The following is a 21,235-nucleotide window of genomic DNA, read 5'->3' on the forward strand; positions in this document are numbered from 1 at the left end:
ATGCTTTTTCTGTGATTTAGAAGATGTTTTGTCACCAGTACAAGTGACTTCTTAATTTCAAATGAGGCGAAGGAAGTACCTATTTGAAGCTTTTCTGAGGTGTTTTAATTCCGTATTTTGACCTCTTTGCTGGTAATACCCCATCTTAGCTCAGCGAGGCAGAGTTCTACTAACTCCCAGCTTGTGTTTCAGAGATGATGGGAGTCAAAAAGTGAGTGTTCCGTAGGATGTGATAGAGGCTCTCACTACATACAAAGCAGTAGAGTGTTGTACCGTGTTAGCCATCAGTAAAAGCAAGGAGTTTTGAATCAGGATGATACCATTTATTGGCTAATTTAGAGATGAAAAAACAGTGAGCTTTTCGGGTTATGTGAGTGTATATAAGCTGTGTTTTTCAGTTTTTGTCAGGAACCAGTCCTACATACAAAGATATGCTACATCAAAGACTTCTCTATCCCCTATATTTATTCAGTGACCTTTTTGACTAATTATTCTCAGTTTTTTTTTAATCTAGTGTACGATGTTACCAACAGAAGGTTACATACTGCATGGCGCAGCATATGCAAAACTGAAGATTTTAAGCAGGGGTAGGGAACCTATGGCTCTGGAGCCAGATGTAGCATGCACTACTAACTTACTTGCTCTCCCCCCCCCCCCCCCCAAACTAACGGCCGCTCAATCTACCACCCTGGACCCTGTCAGTACCAGTGACTTTGTAGGATGAGATCCCCGCACTTTGATTGGCCCAATAGGCTGTTTGTCACTTGACAAGCAGCCTATTGGGCCAAGTTAATGGGTATCTTGTCCTGCAAAGTGAATCAACCCCCCAAGTTAGCTAGCTAATTGTATAAGCTGTTAGTCTGTATTTCTCCGGTTTGGCTCTCGGGGGCAATTACTGATGTTGCTGAAAACCAAGAGAAGCTGAAGATGTGTCTGACACTTCCGCTGCCCAGAGGATGAACTGTATACAAAACTCCATGGCAACAGGGGCGTGAGCCCTCTGCTGCGCATGGGCACTGTCCCAGATTGAAACATATTGTATGGCTCTCACAGAATTACATTTCAAAATATGTGGCGTTCATGGTTCTCTCAGCCAAAAAGGTTTTTGACCCCTGTTTTAAGCTATACTTGTTTTAAAGACAATACACACATCCAGTCAAATAACTTAACTAAAGTTTAACCACTTACAGCAACATGGACATTTATAAACATCCTATTTTGTGCACTAATAAGTGCCAATAGCACGTTTCAAAAATATCCATGCTGAAATGCACGCACCCATTTTAACCGCTCAATGGAGGGGCATTAAGCCATGCTAGACTTTTTATTGCCTGAAGTGAGCTATGCATAAATATAAATATCTGGGTATTTCGTTGACCTCATTTGAACTGAAGTTATCACTAGTACTAGTGATGAAACACTTCCCAGTAGGTGAAACTATTTTCTTCTTTGGATATAGATATAGGAACCATTATGGGCACATGGGATTTCTGTCACAACATGAACTCAATAATGCATTACTGGGATGAAGAGATAATGATTTTGGATCATATTCAAATGGAGATCATCAGTAATAGGCAAAGGAGGAGGATTAAACTGTAACATGCTTCAGGGAAAATGTCTTGTCTGTTTAAACTGGCCAAAGGATGGCTGTGGGTGCTGTCCTAACACCACTTGCAGGTCACTAAGGGAAAAGTAATCCATAAGAAAGGTTTGGAAACCATGTCTGGTTGCTACTATTACTTGCATGGCACTCCTACACCCCAATACACAGCAAAATGCTTCACTCAGTGTCCTCGCTTATGTGTCCACCAAAGAAAAGCTCCAAGGATATTCTGCCTGTGCTTCCAATTTTTCTCTACAGGGCTAGCGGACTAGAGATCTCCCACAAGACTGACAGACCAGAGCTGTTATAGGAACAGAGGACATACATGGATGTGGTACCTGAACTGAGCTTGTAGGGACTCGGTACCTCAGAAAGGCACGCTGGCCCCGGCTTTACACTATCCATCTCCAAATCTGTCATTAATGGGGAAGGAAGGACAAATGTCATCATGAAGGACAATCCATGCAACACACTTAAAGGAAAAAAAGTGATGAAAGTGACAAGAAGAGCACGACATGAGTTGTGGAGTCATATACTGTGTGTCTAATAAGGAGTTCTATTTATCTAAGTGTGTTCTGAATGGGAATGACCACTTCCTTATCTCTACTCTTAATATTCACAATAATATAACTTCTAGAAATGACTGGTGTGAGTCCATGACTGTCTGCCTGTATGCTGGAAATCTGTGACCACATCCCAATATTAGATTATTGCAGACATTACTTATTTTAGTCTAGGCTATAGTCACAACCTCTACTAAATGTTTATTCTTGTCTGTGTTTTGTATGTGTTTGGTCCTAGTGGCAGGTATCAGTTCCCAGGACAGGTCATGAAGACAAATCTCAGGGTGCTCCTGTCCACCAATAACCTAGCATTTACAGACACATTTCCTCAGTGTGAACAAAGACAATAGTAACCCTTTTTCACAATATGAAAATTAAGCATTAGCTGAAGTTGGGTTTAAATATTTTACTTAGCTTCATTTTACTTGTACAGGCTCATCTATACAGGATATCGTGATCACAACCGATTCATAGGTGGGGTAGAGTGCCTAAACATCCCACTAATAGGAAGAACTACAAGTTCTATCATACCATGCCATGTGACCTAAAAATGAGTATATACTATACTGTAGATTATAAGTACAAGCAGCCATATCAAACCATCAAAGAAACAAACAAATTAACTTGTATTTTGAAGGAAATTGATTGGATGTTCTTTGGTGAGTTGTAATGTTATGGTAATCTATAGCACAGTCTACATTATCCTATCATTACTCTTCTACTTCCTGTCACTGTGTTATGTGTGAGAGATCTTACTCTGGACATAGAGAGGGAGAGAAAAGCAGAGAGAAAGAAAGTGAGATAAGACATGGAACCGTACAGGGGGGGAAGTAGCACCAGGACGCCGGCCTCGTTCCGTGCGCAGGGGAGACTGGAGGGAACAGATCACAACAAAAGGATTAAAAAGCAAACAAGCAAAGCAGAAATTTCAGCTTTCTAACATCAGTAGACCTCATCATTAAGCACATGTTTTATAAGTCATTTTTTACTGTACAATGCCAGTTCTCACACTAGTATCTAGACTACAAAGGACACTTGTACTGGGCACACTACTGCATTTATGTTCATACAGGACACTATCAATCAAACACACACACACACATTTGTGAAGGAAGAGACAACACAACATCAATGGGGTCTGCTAGGCAGCGGCTGTAACACAATCTGCTCCATGGACTCTTTGTTAGTACAACAACACATAATGAGGAGACGCCACACAAACATTTACACACAGACTTTCTTTAGACTCTTCTGTACAATAAAGTCTCATTTAGTGAATATTCAATAGGAAAATGAGGTATGTTTAGGTCAATAATTTTTCAGACATTATATGTGAATGTTCTCCACTTTTTAAAAAACCCTAGTTCAGGCTCATTTTTCTAATGCCGATTGTGTGGAATATATTATGACTTGCAGTGCATAAAATGTTGGGCAGTGCACAAAATTATCCTTTTATTACCTGGCTCGCTGGCTTTGAAAAACTGACTTCCTGTGTGCGGGCAAGCATGCTTTCGCATTGCAGAAAACATATGTGGACTGTGCAAGTGTAACACTGTTCTATGCTGGGTACACACTATGCAATTTTACATCAGACTGATGGGTCGAACCAATAATTTCTGACATGTTCGATATGCTCTCGATTGATGAATAACAAGATTGATTTTGTGCAGGTGCAGTTATTGTCCGGGAGCAGATTGGACATGTCGGAAATTATCGGTTCGGCCCATGGGTCTGATGAGACATTGCATGGTGTACCGATCATTAATCTCACTTAGCAGTTAGAGAATCAACTGCCTCAGGCGAACTGCATTTGCATTGTGGAGGAGCTACCACTCTCCTGGCAATAAGGTGCTACCGGATATTGCTTTCCAGAAGACACGGTTTTTTTTTTTTCAATATTTTTATTGTAAAATGTACAGACATGCAATGCACAAAACATCTGCATTGCTGATTTGCTATCAATAGCATTTAAAAATAGTGGAAGCTTAACTAGGGCTTTAAAGGACAACTATCAAAGTTAACTAAAATTCTAAATGCCACATATATTTCCAGTAATTACTAGCAAATAGCAATACAAAGTTTTTTTTTCATCTTTTCAATTCTTATGTGAAGAATAGTTACTCATTTTATATAACAGGCTATGCTTTACTGCTTTTGTAGGTGGCCGCAAACAAGTGGGTGTTCCACATAACATCAGAATCAGTCACCCTGATATGCAGATTTAATCTTGTTGACTGAACTTCTGTGCTTTGCCTAAAATTGACCGAAACTGAAATGAACTAAAACCCTGCAAAGCAGCAGGTGCAATCTACTGCGATTAGATTTCAGCAGACTTGTTGCAATGTGGCACATTGATTATTAGTAGCTGCTACTGAAAGGTTAAGGTTATCCATACAGAGAAAACCTGAATCATAAGCTTAGCTATGGTGGTATGATAAGAGGCACAAATGTTTGCCCCATAACAAAATGAGTGAAAAATAGTGGAATGAAAAGGCAACTTGCCTTTACTAATATTGCTAAAGATTGCTGGAATTGATGTATCGCTTAAAGGAACACTTAAGTTAAACAAAAAAAATGAGTTTTACTCACCTGGGGCTTCCAATAGCCCCCTGCAGCTGTCCGGTGCCCTTGCCGTCTCCCTCCGATCCTCCTGGCCCCGCCGGCAGCCACTTCCTGTTTCGGTGACAGGAGCTGACAGGCTGGGGACGCGAGTGATTCTTCGCGTTCCTGGCCACAATAGCGCCATCTATGCTGCTATAGCATATATCATATACCATATAGCAGCATAGAGAGTGCTAATGTGTCTGGGAACGCGAAGAATCACTCGTGTCCCCAGCCTGTCAGCTCCTGTCACCGAAACAGGAAGTGGCTGCCGGCGGGGCCAAGAGGATCGGATGGAGACGGCGAGGGTACCGGACAGCTGCAGGGGGCTATTGGAAGCCCCAGGTGAGTAAAACTCATTTTTTTTTTGTTTGACTTAAGTGTCCCTTTAACACCTTCTACCACCACTAGTGAGCCCTAATGCTTCATAAAGACCACAAACTGAAGGTTTAGAGAAATCTGAAACTCTTCACCGCCTTCCTGATAATGACAAGCAATGCTTTTTTCTCAATATTACATTTTTAGCAGTTCACAGTTTTGTAATGGTTAACTCCTAAAGCTGGCAACACTGCAGACCTAATCATTATGAATTAAATTATTCAAGAATCTGCTACTACTGGAAGATGATGGGGTCACATGAGTCTAGTCTGACAGGAAGTAACAAGCCCATCCAAAAGCATGATTGGAATATCAATTTACAACAAGATCAAGGACTGGCAGACATCATAATGGTATTATCAGTGAAACGTCTGCCTCTATAGCTGACATTTCAGTGGTGTGGAGGAACCAAGTGATGCTGGGCTATCTTTTCTCTTTTATGTACAGAACAGAAGGTTGCTCAAGGTCTCTTTTTTTGTATGACTGTGTCCCACATTAGGCTCAACAACACCAAAACAGCTTGTACAGAACTGGTGTGTGTGTGTGTGTGTGTGTGTGTGTGTGTGTGTGTGTGTGTGTGTGTGTGTGTGTGTGTGTGTGTGTGTGTGTGTGTGTGTGTGTGTGTGTGTGTGTGTGTGTGTGTGTGTGTGTGTGTGTGTGTGTGTGTGTGTGTGTGTGTGTGTGTGTGTGTGTGTGTGTGTGTGTGTGTGTGTGTGTGTGTGTGTGTGTGTGTGTGTGTGTGTGCGTAAATAACTAAACCTTAGTAGCATATTTTGGTATAGTGGCAGAAAGAAAGTGTTACTTGCCAGTAAATGTGATGTGTACAGTGAATGAAGTAATATTCTGATGTACTTACTACCGGTATTATCCCTGGGTGAGCTGACTCAACCCGTTGTCCATTTCTCAAGGAGGATAATAGAACATTCAACTAAAAATCTATTATGCATCCACTAGCAAGAACTAGGTGCCACATGGAGCGTACATGTAAAATCGCTGCTGCTAAATTTCAGCCCACGTTGAATATTACTTTATAGCAACTCGGGCAGACACATAATTCAGGCACCATCTATTGCCTGCAGCCGAATTACCTAGCCTCTATCTAATTTGAGCTACCGCTGGCGTCCAAATTAGTCGCTGATCGCCGCTATAGCCATAATTCCCATTACGGCCTATGATGGTGCTTAAATGATCGTTGCAACACTGCGCAGAAATAAGCTGATACGCACGTGGACCCCCAATCCCTACAAATTAGTATCCTGCTGCTCATTCTACATTAAAGGGACTCCGAGCTCACGAAAAAAAGAAAAGTTGTACTCACCAGGGGCTTTCTCCAGCCCAGTGCTGGTCGGGAGGTCCCACGCCGGCGTCCTGGCTCCTCTCCTTCTCCCCGCTCCAGTATAGCTGACAGGCCGCAGCTCGGGCGACACTCGGTGGAGTGTCGGGCTGCAGCTTCCGCGTATGACGCGGATTACGTCACACGCCGGCCGCCTCGCGTCATCACGGCGGCCGGCGTGAAAGTACTGCGCATGCGCGCTTTAATCGCGCATGCGCAGTACTTTCACGCCGGCCGCCGTGATGACGCGAGGCGGCCGGCGTGTGACGTAATCCGCGTCATACGCGGAAGCTGCAGCCCGACACTCCACCGAGTGTCGCCCGGGCTGCGGCCTGTCAGCTATACCGGAGCGGGGAGAAGGAGAGGAGCCAGGACGCCGGCGTGGGACCTCCCGACCAGCACTGGGCTGGAGAAAGCCCCTGGTGAGTACAACTTTTCTTTTTTTGGTGAGCTCGGAGTCCCTTTAACTTTGGAACTATAGCGATAGTGTCATTTTTTATCTACTGCAATGGTTTTCTTGTAATTGGAAAAATCACATATAATTAAAACAGGATGCGGAAGCATCTTACACATCTTGTTTTAAAAAAAAAAGTTATTAATTTTTTATAGCTTCGTTATGTAGGTCCATGGGCCCCCTAGCAGATTAAAGCCACGGTGTACAGAGTCACAGTTAAATTCTGTGCAGAACAGCATTGGTTATATACAGCTAAAGATAAACTTTTAATAATCACAACTTAATATGCCTGAGTGGCAACTGTAGGTCACATGATCTTGGCTACCAGTCAATTGTTCATTTGCTGACATAACTAAAAAAAGTTACCACCTCAAATGCTCCTAGCGAATGCCTATGATATGCCCAGAGAGACAGTGTTTCTGGGTGTAATGCATACACTTCCTACAGACACAGAGTTAGCAGGACAGATGACAATAATGTACAATGATGAAGTCAGCATTGTACAGCAGCCTGTATGTTACAGCCATGTAAAACATTAGCATGGTATCACTCGACACATAGATGGACAGGACAGAAGACACAAGCCTCTTGCATAGGACTCACCTGGCTTTGGCACTGAGTTGGTCATAGACTGGGGAACTTTATCATTGATTAATTCCACACACTCACTGGGGAAAAAGCCAACCTGCAGAAAATATGAACATTTCCCATATTATACAGACAGTTTATATGGTTACTTGCTTAAATATTTTCATACTATACCTCGTTATGAATGTAAACCAACAAAAGGTGGGGGACTGGGGTTAAGGTTTTTTTTTATTTAAAAGAAGTAGTAGAATATTAGTAAAGTTACAAAATTCGACTACCGTTATTCTGGGCCAATTTAAACAAGCACTTTTATCAAATGTATGTGCTTTAGGGCTCATTCACACTACACAACGCAAGCACGAACACAATTTCGTGCTTGCGTTGCCATTGCATGGTCAACGCACGGAATGCACGTCGGGGAGCGCTAGAGCGCAGACGCCAGCAGCCGTACCCGTCGGGAAACGTGTGCGTTGTGCGATTTTATGTCCCCAGAAGCGTTCCATCGTAAAGCATGGGAACGCACACCTGTAGTGTGAATGGTAACATGAAAGTCTATGGACTTTCATGTTGCCATGTGGATCGTACACTATGTGCGTTGCGTCAAAACTGACAGCGCTGCACAGAGTGTGAATGAGCCCTTATACCCATTTCTCTCTGTTTATGCATTCTGTAGTCAGTTGCACTGCTACCATTATCTGGTAGCCTAGTTCATTACTTTTGTGTAGTGTGCACATACACACGTGTGTCATTTTGTTATAATTTCCTGCTTCCTGTAGAAATAATTTGGGATAAAACATATTTTAAAGGGAAGGTTCAGGGACACTAAAAAAAAAAATAAAAATCGAAATCCACTTACCTGGGGCTTCCTCCAGCCCGTGGCAGGCAGGAGGTGGCTTCGGCGGCCAGGTCGGGCTTCTTCTGCGCTCCATTATGCGTGTCAGTAGTTCTGAGCCTGCGCAGTACAGCCCGGAGGACGTCCGATGATGTCAGCGAGCCGGCGTGACACGCATAATGGAGCGCAGAAGAAGCCCGACCTGGCCAGGTCAGGTCGGCCACCGGGAGCCTGTGGAGCGGCGCCGAAGGCACCTCCTGCCTGCCATGGGCTGGAGGAAGCCCCAGGTAAGTGGAGTTCGATTTTTTTTTTTTTAGTGTCCCTGAACCTTCCCTTTAAAACAAGACTTGTAGAAGGGATCCTTTCCAAACGTGGACAGTAAAAGAAACAATGGAGACTGTGTCTGGCAGGGACTGATTTCCGAGCTCCAGAAATGAAAGGCTACAGTGCAAAACAAGTCACAAAGTGCATCTCCAATCATTCTTTCATTGACATCACAACATGCAGAACAAGTCCTAACAGAAGATGTAACCTGATTCTGGAAGTCAGTGGAAGCTGCAGGTCATGTGACACAAGCAGTCCAGTATGAAAAAGAATTCAGAATAATGTTGTTAGCTTAAAATGATTGCACAGATTACCTGAAAGCCATGCTTCCCCCTCCACCACGTGGTCAATTCTTTTGGTGGCATATCTATTACAGATACAATGTCTCCCACCTGAAAAAAGAACAGTAAAATAAATAAATACAATACTCACTGTTAAACTTCAACCAACTGGGCATTACACTATTGCTAGCCTAAATATTTATTCATGTTTGGATAAGGTGACAGTCAGACCGCTGTATGTGATTTAGAGATCCACCCACATTCTTCTGTTGTTCAAAGACCAGTAGCAACATTTCAAATGTCAGTAATGTTGAACATTATTCAGTAGGTGGTGGTGTTGAGTACCAACTCAAGGAAGTCAAGACTTATGTATTATATGTCTGGGGATAGGAAGGAGCCTCCAGGAAAGGATCTGGAATATAACAAAGACAGTAGATGCTTTGTGGTACCTGTACTCAGCGGTGCTACAGACCTTTTGAGGCCCTCTACTAAGACATTGGGCTTGATTCACAAAGCGGTGCTAATAGTTAGCACGCTGGTGAAAAGCCCGACAAGTTTAGGTGTGATAAGTTTAGGCGTGATAAGTTAAGCCATGATAACTATAGCACCAACTGGGTTAGCACCGCAGTGCACAGCTGATCAAAAGTTTTGCGCTAGCAAAGTCTGGTGCACTTCGCATAGAGTCTAATGGCGCTGCTTTGCGTGCGGGACTTTGCGCGCGATCTAAACTTATCACGCCTAAACTTATCACTCCTAAATTGGCTCTTCACCAACGTGGTGCAATGGTTATCACGCCTAAAGTCTTTTAGGCGTGCTAACTGGGTTAGAACCGCTTTGTGAACCAGGCCCATTGTCTGCACCCCAATTGCAATTGTGAACCCTTTTTAATTGTAACAGGTTTTCAATGGATCCACAGTGTATCACAGCCTTCAAGTGCCCCATATGTTGTGCTTTTCAGAATCCCCAAAGTGTGTCCCAGCTCTCTAGTGATCTGCTCACCAAATGATATACCAACTTTATAGTGTCTTCCAATGCATGTCCCTGGCCCTCAGTGTGTACTTCAGCTTCATGCTGTGTCCTTAGGTTTGTAGCGTCTCTCATTTTTTTCTGGCCCCTGCAGGGTGCCTCTTGCTTTGCAGTGCCCCTATCATGTGTGACAGCTTCGTAGGCCATCTGTAGTACAACCTCAGCTTTGCAGTGCCATTAAACCGTAGCATGACTGCACTGGGTCCAGCAACAGAAATGATGACCTCATGTCACCACCAACAGAGACACACTGTGAACGTACTGTGATTCAGAGTGTGTGATTGTGCATTAGCCTCTGACAAGAGTACCTGACCATGCAGACCACTGGTAGAGACTGGAATTTCAGGCTGACCATTGCCATGATTGTAGCTGCACTGACACTGGATTGTGTCCACCTACTGGACTGGGACTGCACTGTGACCACTTTAAAGTGAACCTCCGGACTAAAAATCTACTCAGCAGAACTGAAAAGGCTTGGTGTTTCTTTAACAGTTTCACAGCATCAGAACCTTGTTTTTCTTACAAAAGCATCATTTTTAGCTGCATTTTTAGCTAAGCTCCACCCATCAAAGAAAAAAACCCGGGCTATTTTTCACTGATTCTGTGCAGAGCATGATGGGATTTCCTATGTTGTTGTTCACGTTGCCTAGCAACTGGGAGAGGTGCTCAGGACACAGGACAGTTGGAACTGTGTCTCATGGTCCCTGTCATCTTCTTTCAACTAAAAAAATGGCTGCCATCATGAAATCAAACATTTGCCTGTTCTTTTAAAACAGTGTGGATAAGAGATTATATCTATTTTAATTAACATAACTAATGTAACTTAATGACAGTATGTTTGTTTAGGCTGGAGTTCCTTTTTATTGGACCGTGGCCATTGACTGGAGGCACTTTATTTTGTAATCACACTTTGACCCTGAAAGAGCTGAGAAGGGGACTGCATTGTGACCAAATTTTGAATGAACTGGGACCATGCAGTCACCACTGACTGGACTGGGGGCAGCACTGATCACTTACTAGATAAGAGCACTGTGAACCCTGACTGGGCTGTTCAGTGACTGGCTGGAGGTGACACTGTGCACACAAAATTCACTGGGGGGAATCTGAGTTGAGTGTTGAATCTGTTAGAATGAGATAGCATACCGCCCAAAGATAGGGGATTACAGCTCCAGCTTTCAAATAGTTTGTGACATTGTATTCTTTTACCTGAGGACAGTTTTGACTAAATGATGAAAAACTGTACAAGTTCACTTTAACGTTTCATAACCATTAACAGTCACCCTGTAACTCATTCTCCAATGTTAGTTGTGAGTACCTCAAAAGACAGTTCATCTGGAGCCTGCGCATTGTAACGTTTAATAACATGGGCAGCAGCAATGGCTGGAACATTGATGGATGATTCTTCATGCACAAGCAAATGGTTTCCCTTGTTATCGATCTGTTAGGGAACAGAGAACACAGTAACAGTGTTTTCCAGGACTGTTTAATGTAGATTTTATGGACTGCACAACATCCCACTACTATTCCCTAAGATATATCATTAACTCCTCCATAGCTAAATACAGTAGATTCTAAACAAGTCATTTACACATTTTGGGGAGTCCTTGGGTATAATACAGGTTTTTACCCCTGAACCAAGGAACAGAGGCTTGTCAATTGATCACAGAGCTGAAGCAACAAAACTTTTTCATGCATTCACTTATGTAACGCACTCATTTTAATTATGGCATGCTGGTTGTAGGCACTGATGCCTTTGTACATTTATCAGAGATGCTATCTCAGTAAGTGAGTGCAGAGATGCTATCTCTGTAAGTACAAATATACTTCATACTCAAAATTGCTCCCCTACAGCTTGCTACTCCCAAGCCCTCTTAGCAACACCTAATGTTAAACATGTGACCCTGCATTTACAAGTGCATATGATTGGAGCCTGCTTTGATAGCCTGACATCATTCATTTTTGCACTGGAGCTCTCAGTTCAGGTTTATCCTATACAATAAACCCCTGTCCCTGAGTCCTCTACTGTCCCTGTGTCCGTGCCTTTGCGCTACTGTGGTACGCTGGCGGCCGTTGGGACAGGAGGAGGACGGGACCGGGAAGGGGGGGCATGTGCGGGCAGCGGTGACAGGGGCGGCGGCGGTGACAGGGGCGGGAGGGGAGACGGGTTGTGAGGGAGGCCTAGAGCCCGATATTGTAATGGGCTTAGGCCTACTAGTTATTGATAACAGCCAACACTTACCAGTAGCTTTTCCACAAACCTCAACCAAAGAGTGAGGAAACTGAAAAATAGATCTCCCGCTGAAATACCTCATCGCCACACAGCAAATAGAATGTTCAGAAAAGTACTAGGAAAGCATAAAGGGCTAATAGAGACCAAAAACTCCTCTTCCTAAAAAGTGATGCTAAATATAATTTTGCCTTTTTTAAACAGACGGTATTTGCGATATTTCAGCCTCAAAGGGAACCTTAACTGAAAAAGAAAAAAAAAAAAAAAAAAGTTTAAACTTACCTGGGGCTTCTACTAGCCCCCTGCAGCTGCCCTGTGCCCGAGCCGGGACAAATTGATCCTCTGGTCCCCCGCAGCATGTCAGTTACATTTTTGCTGACTGTCCAGTTGATGGACCACGCGCGTCCTCGATCACACTCCTGTGCAAGTGCGCAGGACGTTTCCAGTGACGGGAGCATGACCGGGGCTGTGCAGGCGCAGTGACCATTGACTGGCCAGTCGGCAAATATGAAACTGACTTGCTGCAGGGGACCAGAGGATCGGTTTGTCCTGCATGTATGAGAAAATCTTGACTGCGCATGCGCAGGACACTCCCGGCAATGGGAGCGCGATTGAGGATGTATATTGCCAGGGACACGCAGGTGCAGTGGCCATCGACTGGCTATTCAGCAAGAACAATACTGACTCGCTGCGATGGACCGGAGGATCAGTTTGTCCCAGCGCAGGGACAGGGTGGCTGCAGTAGAAGACCCAGTTAAACTTTTTCTTTTTACTTCAAGTAAGATTCCATCGGTGAGAGGGAGAAGGAGGTTGATATGTTTATTTCCTTATAAATAATGCACATCGCCTGGCTGTCCTGCTGATCCTCTGCCTCTAATACTTTAAAAGACAACTGAAGTGAAAGGGATATGAAGTCTGTCATATTTATTTCACTTTAAGCAATACTAGTTGCCTGGTTATCCTGCTGGCCCTTTGTCTCTAATACTTTAGCCATAGACCCTGAACAAGCATTTGCAGATCAGGTGTTTCTGACAATATTGTCAGATCTGAGAAGATTACCTGCATGTTTGTTTCTGGTGTATTCAGACACTTCTGCAGCCAAATAAAACAGCAGGGCTGCCAGGCAACTGGTATTGAGAGGCCAGTGCACTCTTTTACAGAGGATACACCATGGCACGGAAACTTGGCTGTGATGTGTAAAAACCCACTTGCTCATTATGCCAGATATAGGATTAGTCATGCAGCCAGTACCTATTGAGTTCCAAATAAGACCAGTCCTCACCTCCATCCACGTCAGGGCTGGTCCACAGTTGATCTTGTTACCAGCGATGGCTGACAGGCGGGTCAGGTAAGCCATCAGCATCTGTTTGACTATCTATAATGCAATTAAAAATAAGAACATATGATGCAAGAATTAAAAAGGCAGTGATACATTTCTGGTGTCCATACTTCACACTTACAAAGCAATGTACCAACCAAGATATTCCTCCGTCTTTCCATGTTGTATTACTCTACATAGACAGCACTGAATTTGTTTTATGTAAATTTGAGAGACAAGTACATAAATGTCTCTCCATTCAAAACAGCAGCCAGGCAGAAACAGGATGTTGTTTTGTTATGTTGTGTTTAGAAGCTGCACCTGTAGTGAATCTGCACAACAGGGAGCCCTCTGTAGCAACAAACAAAGGTGACACACCCAGCTGACATTTACTGGCAAAATGGAGGCAATGTCTTGCACCTGTGTACACCCGGCAAGAAGAGCGATGAGTTCATCTGTATCGACAGTCCTCAAAGACCTATGTTCTGAATAGCACCACAAATGTACAGGTAACAGCTGTGGACCTTTGTCTACTTAACCCTTAATCTCTTAAACTGCAAAATAATTACTACTAATGTGTGTCCAATAATGATGAGCAAGTGAGGAAAGTCCCAACAATTTTGCTAAGTAAATGGCATAGTTTGGTTTCTGTAGAAGACATTTTAGCATATTTTAAAGTGTACCTGTGACTTTAAAAGATGAAAAGGACAAATAAATACTATCCCAGCACTTACCGACCCAGCGCTGCAACCCTCTGAACCTATAAAACAAGGGCTTGCCATATAAGAGCGCGACCACACTGCACAGGCGCACAGAGGGCCTGTGTAGTAGCAAGTAGCTGCTCGAGAACACTTTTTCTTCTGTGGGTGCATGGCCATGAAGAAGCAGGTCCTGGGGAGAAGCAGTTGGCTGCAAAACCGTTCAGTGCCCAATCCCCTAGGACGACATCACTGGGGCAGCCTGTACAGACGCGTGTCAGCTATGTAGCTGATGGCCTATACTGTCGCTTTGTTGAGGGACCCAGGGAAAACCGAGCGGCGCGTGTGTGATGTAATGTGGTGGGCAGAGGAGTGGCGTCCTCAAGGAAGTTGGCCGTCTGTTGGGTTAATCGATCCACTGGGCAGATCGATCATTGGGTCAGTGGCTATCATAGACACACTTGATTGTTGGCTAAGGGGGTTGTTATCGGCCTCCTCAGCAGACTTTAATCATGAATGTGTACGAGCCTAAAGGCTCATTCACACTTCCAACTTAATGCACAACCAACCTCACGACATAACCAACCACACAACAAGCTGTTTACCTGACAAGTACGTACTCACACACCAACCAACTAAACAACCAACTCGCTTAAATACAGTACTCTATGCATGCAAGCTAAATGACAAGCTGCACAACATATCCGCATTCAAAAACAACAAAGTCGTTCAAAAGACTTGTACAAATGTTCCAACCTGCATGATAGTTGGGCAGATTAATCCACCAGTTGGATCTGGCAAACAACCTGTTATCAATTGGTTATCTGGTTGTTTGCCAGCCGTAAACACATCCAACTTATCTTCCAACAGACAAGTTTGGAAGATAGTTGAATAGATTGTTGGTACATGTGTGAGCCTTTAAGAGAGCCATAAAAGATAAGATAAAGGGGTTTATCTGAGATTAATTCTCTTATGCCTGGTACACACCACGCAATTTGCCATAAGATAGATGGGTTAATAGATGATTTCTGACAGATCTGATCAGATTTCCGATCATTTTTCTGATCACTTCTATGCAAATCGATCAGAAAAACGATCGAACCTGTTGCAAATTATCTATTCAAACCATCTATCTGATGGGAAATTGCATGGTGTGTACCAGGCTTTAGTATCTAAAAATGTATGCCATCTGTGATAAGTATTTAATATTGAAATTGAAAGATTGGGACCCTTCAGCCTCTGTAATATTCAACAACGATGTTTCCCTTGTGAAGACAGAAGCAAAGCCAGCATTCATTAGATTCGCCCTGCTTCGGTTGTTCACCTCATCCTTTAGAAATCATATGCAGTTCAACTTTTTTGTTTTAAACCACCTTGGGTACACTTTTCTAAATTGGTCCTTTAAGGTTTTGGTGGTTACTTATACAAGCACATACCCACTTGTCCCCTCCAATCCTTCAATGACTCCCACGCATGACTGCAAGACTTCACTAGGGCTGCCCCCACTCTTTGAAACTTTCTCCCACTAACCATCAGACTTGTCCCCCACCCCCTGAATTTGCTGAATTCAAATGAGCCCTCAAAACTCAACTTTTCATGCCCGCCTACCCCCCAGCATCAGTACTAATACATTCTTATGAGCACCTTCTCTACAGATGCAACTACCCCGCCCCCTTTAGATTGAAAGCCCCTTTTATCTGTTGTTCAGTGCTGAGTAATATGTTGGCACTTTATAAATACAATAAATAATAGGAAGGTGGGTTGCGTTTAAAAGGGTGGCTATTGGCTAAGGTTTGGCGGCAACAATGGGATTTTTGTTGGGGTAAGGTTAATGTTGGGAGTCAGGAAGGGGGTGTTTATCAAGAGGGAACCATGGGTTGACAAATGCCAAGATTGCATTTTAAAACAGTACTACAAAAACCCAAACTGAACTTTTACCACACAGGCAAAATGTGGCACCAGTACCTAAACCTCTGCTACCAGATTCAAATGTACGTTACTGAAAGTACAACCAAAGAGGAATCCACTGATCCATTTTCAAGCTGAATACATTCACATACAAAATTTGCATAAACCTGCATCAACTCAGAATTATTTGCATCTCATCAATCATCTCTAGTTACTACCTGTACACAGAGTACTCTGCATGATTTTCATGATTCTGTGCTGTCTGCACATACAGTTCCCTGACTGCATATTGTATTTTGCACAAATTCCCAATCTACCACCTATGCACTAAGATTCCTGACCACAAATGTTGCATAAATCCACAGCTCCCACCTGTGAAAAGAACCTGTGCACAGAGCTTCCTGACGGCACAGTTCCTGTTAATGCACAATCACCGCTTATGTGCAGAGCTGCTTTATAGCACATTTCCATGAATTCACATTCAATGCCTATTCATGGGATCCCATGACTGCACATACTCGTGAAAACTCAGCAGATTATGCTAGGTACACACGATGCGTTTTCTTCGGTTGATTTTCCCTCCAATCGATTCTCCACTCGATTTTCTTATCAATTTCCATTCACTTCTATGACAAATCGACCAAAGAAAAAATTAGAAATAATATCGGATGTGACGGAATTTATCTATCCAATCATCTATCTGCCGAAAAAAAACGCATGGTGTGTACCTAGCATAAGAAAGACATCACACAATTATGAGGATCCAACTCATGGGACAGACCATTCTCCATATAGCAGGTCTCACCTCAGGACTTTCCTTCACGGCGTCGGAACGGGGCAGCTCTGAGAGCTGAGAGAAGCGGCGGTCATATATACAGAGATGGAGGTGTTTATCCAGCACCCGGAAATCTTCATAACTCCTCTTAACGATCCAGCTGCGGCCCTGCAGAGACACAGTGCAAGCCAATATTAGATCTGCTGTGTTATTTGTTTAATACTAGAATGCATTACTTGAGTTAAAAAATGTAATGGTAATAGTGGAGGCTACTATCCACTGTGAAACACAGAAGAATCTTTTTGTGTACTTTACCTGCTAAAATACACTCCACAATGTAGCAAAGAAGTACGCTATGAAGAATGGAGAGATTGTAATCACAACTTGACAGATCCTGCCCATGGTGTGCTGCTAATACCATGAAAATGTACAACACGCCATTATCGCCACAGAGTCATTCACACAACTCATAGTACTTGCATCGCAGAGATTTCAGTGCACTGTCATTACACTTGGGACAGCTAAGACTATTAGTCCATTGCAGTTCTGCACTAGTACTGGTACTTTGGTGTATATCACACTGATGAAGAAACCTAGAGGTCATGAATTTTCTCTCTTAATCTATTGCTTATCTTGTTTGTAAAATAAGTTTTCTGTACATTCCAAGGAGATAGAAAATAAAAAACACACAAGTAAAGTGTTCTTGATTAACTTAATTCTAATATTACTTTTCAACCTTAGTTTTAGTACTATTATATATATATATATATATATATATATATATTGTATATGCAATGCGGTACATGCACCACAGTAATAAGGCTTTAATAAGACCCTGCACCATAATCGAGCGATAGGGTCATATGCGAAGGCCAGCCCCTGGCTAATGACTTAATCCCTGCTAGGCAGAAAGTACGTCACTGGGATTCCTGTCACTCCACACACGTGTGCCGCCTTACACTGTGCTCCTGTTATGCACACTTACTGTGTCGTCCATTGACTTGCATTACTGTATAATCCATGTGCTAACGCGCTGCAGACTTTGCATCAGAATTGTGGCGATTTTTATATTTACAGCTCATTTTGTCAAATCGGGGAAACTATGCAAGTCTCTAAAGACTTTTCCGTAGACTCGCCTGGCCCTTGCAATCTTATAGAAAACCATATCCAACTACATATTTAAAAGGGTGAGTATTTCCAACAAAAAAAGCCTTGAAGAAGCAGCCTGAAGAGACACAAAACAGGGGCCAGACAGAACACGCGTAAGGAGGCCACACACACACAATGCATCACACGCATGTTTAACTTTTCCCCAGTTATGAAAAAAACCCAAAATATTATCGAACACTCTGAAACATTTGCCTTGGTCTATAAAGCAAAACATTTATAATCTATTTTACATCATTCAATTGAAAAATTGTACAGAAATTTCCAACACTGCTGATCAAACTCTATTGAAAGAAATTTTATCAGATTTCTTGCTTGAAATTTAAAAATAAATACATTGATTTTTCTGTACAACTAATCATTTTTATAGAATTGACATAAAAAAACCAAGTGTTTTAACACATCATCAATGACCTAATTGCTCCTTATTTCGTGTGCCAGGGGAGGAAAACAACTGATTACTGTATTTTGTCTTTAAAGCGGATCCGAGATGAAAAACTAACTATAACAAGTAACTTGTCTGTATATCTTATCTAAAGTTTAGATGGTTTACACAGCAAATATAGCTGCAAACAGTTTTAATAGAATATGATTATTTATTCCTGTGATACAATGACAGCAGCCATGTTGTTTGTAAACATTAGATTAAGGCAGGCTTATCTGTATCTTGAGCCATCAGCCTAATCCCCTCTCCTCCTCCCTCCTTCCCTCTGCCTCTGAAATCAATGGCTAGTAACACCTCCCCCTCCTCCTGCCCAGACTGAGCTTCCATGAGCCCTTGCTACTGCCAAGGCTCTCTGAAAATCTGTGGGTGTGGCTTTTTTAGTTTATAGGGAATTAGAGTATTAAAACAAAAACAAAAAAGTATTTGGCTTGAGGAATGCCCTATAAACAATAGGAAAGGAACACAATTATGCAATGTGTAAAAGTTCATCTCAGATCCACTTTAATGATGCAAAGCACCTAAGCTTCATTACTCATATTGTCTTGTGTCTAGACCCATAAAGGAAGTTGAAGCTCTGGAATAAAGCCTCACCCCTCACCCACCCTTTTCTAAGCTTGAGATCCAGCACTTGCACAGGTGTCCTGCAAGTTGACTAATTCCCAGTAAGTTGTTTCTTGAAGTGACAGCAGTCTCAGAGCACATTGTTCTATCCTTGCACTGCCCTGACGTCCCTCCTCCACTCCCCATAGCAGCATAATGCCTTGTTCACATCATGATAAGCTTCCGTACGCATTTAGAAGCGGGTATGATGTGCGACACGCAAGAACGGCAGAAGGGCATAGACAGCCCTTCTGCCGTTCACATCATAGGCGCTGCGCAGCAGTACGATGTGCTATGATGCGCTTGAGTACTGCTGCAGGTGTTCTGCCCACAAGCTCAGCGCTGACCAATTATTTGTAATGAATGGGATCAGCAGCGCAACGCGTAGCGACACAGATGGCATACGATCATACGCGTTCTGATCGCACAGCAATCTACGCGTCATGATGTAAACGTGGCCTTACACATCTGCAGCTGAGGGGTGTGTCTTCATATGCTTGTGCAGAGTTGTTGTCCCGGGGTTTGGTTAGACAACCATTATCATCCATGTAGACCAACCTACTCTGATGGATCTATTCGAACAATAATCTGTTAGTCAGTTAAAAAAAAAGTATTGGACGATGATAAACTGTCGCTCTATTCAAAATTATGTGTGGCAAGCTACTTACTTCCAGATTTTCAGTTTTGAACTTCCGCTAATGATCTGATCAGTAGACATTGCTGTGCCATCACTTAATTCAAACGGGCCATGTTGCCATCAGACATTGTCAATCATCGCATTGTTGCGGGGATGGTTACTTTGCCAATGACAGCGGCCTATCGTGTGCACATAGTTTTATAGTCAACAGTGGTCACGCATTTTCCCCCTCCCAAGCCTTCTCGTTGGTTCTCATTGTGGCGAGTGCCTTCAATGATCAGGAGGAGAAGCTTTGAAGCTCAATTCACTCCACATTCCAGCACCCCAAGGCTAAGCTCACACTTCAGCCTTTGCCAACACCTAGAAACTGCATATAGCGGTTTTCCAAATATTTGCTAGCTGGCTGCCAGTGGTTATGAAGTAACTAGACCAGGCCTTTGGCATATTGCCTTTTTTTAACCACCTTCAGCTGCGCTGTGACTACGTATACATGTAAAGGCCCTATGGTTAACATACTGGTGGTTTTAGAGAGCAGTAAAATGCAGAAGTTTACTCAAAAACTATCATTGTGAACTTTCCCTATATCCCTGGAGCCTACTGAGTGTTTTGACACAGGGTTTTTACAGAAGATAACCTATGGCTGCATAGTATTCTGCTGCCTGGGTTTGTGACAGATTTGGTTTTAGAGCCAAGTACAATTCCCTAACTTTATTGAAATGGCACACATCTTAATGCCTTCACCATATGAGCTGGCTGTGCAGCCGTCTCATACTAAACACAGTGTGATATCTGCATTCAGTTCAGTGGGGAATCAAGTGCTGAAATTGCACCCAATTCAGAGTTTGCCCTTGCAGTGAATCCCACTGTTTGTAGTGCATTTAATAAGATGCTGGATATGAAAACATTCTGCTGAATTTAGACATTTAAAGAAAGACTGTGATATATTTCCTATGCAGGAACAGAGAGTAGCGCCCACATCAATATTCATAGAAGGTAACACATGTGAAGATATCTGGGAAAGGGTCCAATGGTCTCACCTCAACTATAATGCACAGTCTTAGCAGGAAGCCTGGGGAGGGAGAACAAATACTCTTTGCTTAACCACTTCAGTTCCACCTCCATGTAAATTAACATAATAAAAGTTTTGGACTTTTTTTATAGTACTAACTCTTAATTATTACATGTTAATGATTGTTTTGATACCAGCATGTGATTATTATCGATAATCATCTTCTAAACTACAGCACTGTTTAAATGGCAGAAAGAGGAGATTATAATTCTGACACACCCATTGTTGTTAAACCCAACCCTTCTCACATTAACAGCAGAGCACAGAGGGCTGAATACATCTTTTTTTTGTTTTTTACAAATACAAGTATCTGTGAGTACTGAGGGCAAAAGTTCCTCTTTAAGGGCGCACTTTTAAATGTAAAGGGTTGGAGACTGACAAACGTGTTTTGGAAGTGAATTCAAC

At 42.8% G+C, this 21,235-nt stretch overlaps 1 protein-coding gene across 15 annotated transcripts in view; it reads right to left on the reverse strand.

Moving 5' to 3' along the window:
• ARHGAP32 (Rho GTPase activating protein 32) overlaps positions 1–21,235 on the reverse strand; it is a 562,915-nt gene that overhangs the window by 82,416 nt on the left and 459,264 nt on the right. For 10 of the 15 annotated variants that reach the window (XM_068240358.1, XM_068240357.1, XM_068240361.1 and 7 more), the window contains 7 exons: positions 16,943–17,080; positions 13,496–13,588; positions 11,302–11,424; positions 8,994–9,071; positions 7,539–7,620; positions 2,990–3,040; positions 1,945–2,019 (listed from right to left, as the gene is read on the reverse strand). In XM_068240358.1, coding sequence (XP_068096459.1) covers positions 1,945–2,019; positions 2,990–3,040; positions 7,539–7,620; positions 8,994–9,071; positions 11,302–11,424; positions 13,496–13,588; positions 16,943–17,080 — 640 coding nt within the window. The remainder of the gene's footprint in view (positions 1–1,944; positions 2,020–2,989; positions 3,041–7,538; positions 7,621–8,993; positions 9,072–11,301; positions 11,425–13,495; positions 13,589–16,942; positions 17,081–21,235) is intronic. The other 5 variants (XM_068240363.1, XM_068240364.1, XM_068240365.1 and 2 more) reach the window with 3 other exon arrangements.

This window comes from Hyperolius riggenbachi, chromosome 6, assembly GCF_040937935.1.
Source record: "Hyperolius riggenbachi isolate aHypRig1 chromosome 6, aHypRig1.pri, whole genome shotgun sequence".
NCBI lineage: Eukaryota > Metazoa > Chordata > Amphibia > Anura > Hyperoliidae > Hyperolius > Hyperolius riggenbachi.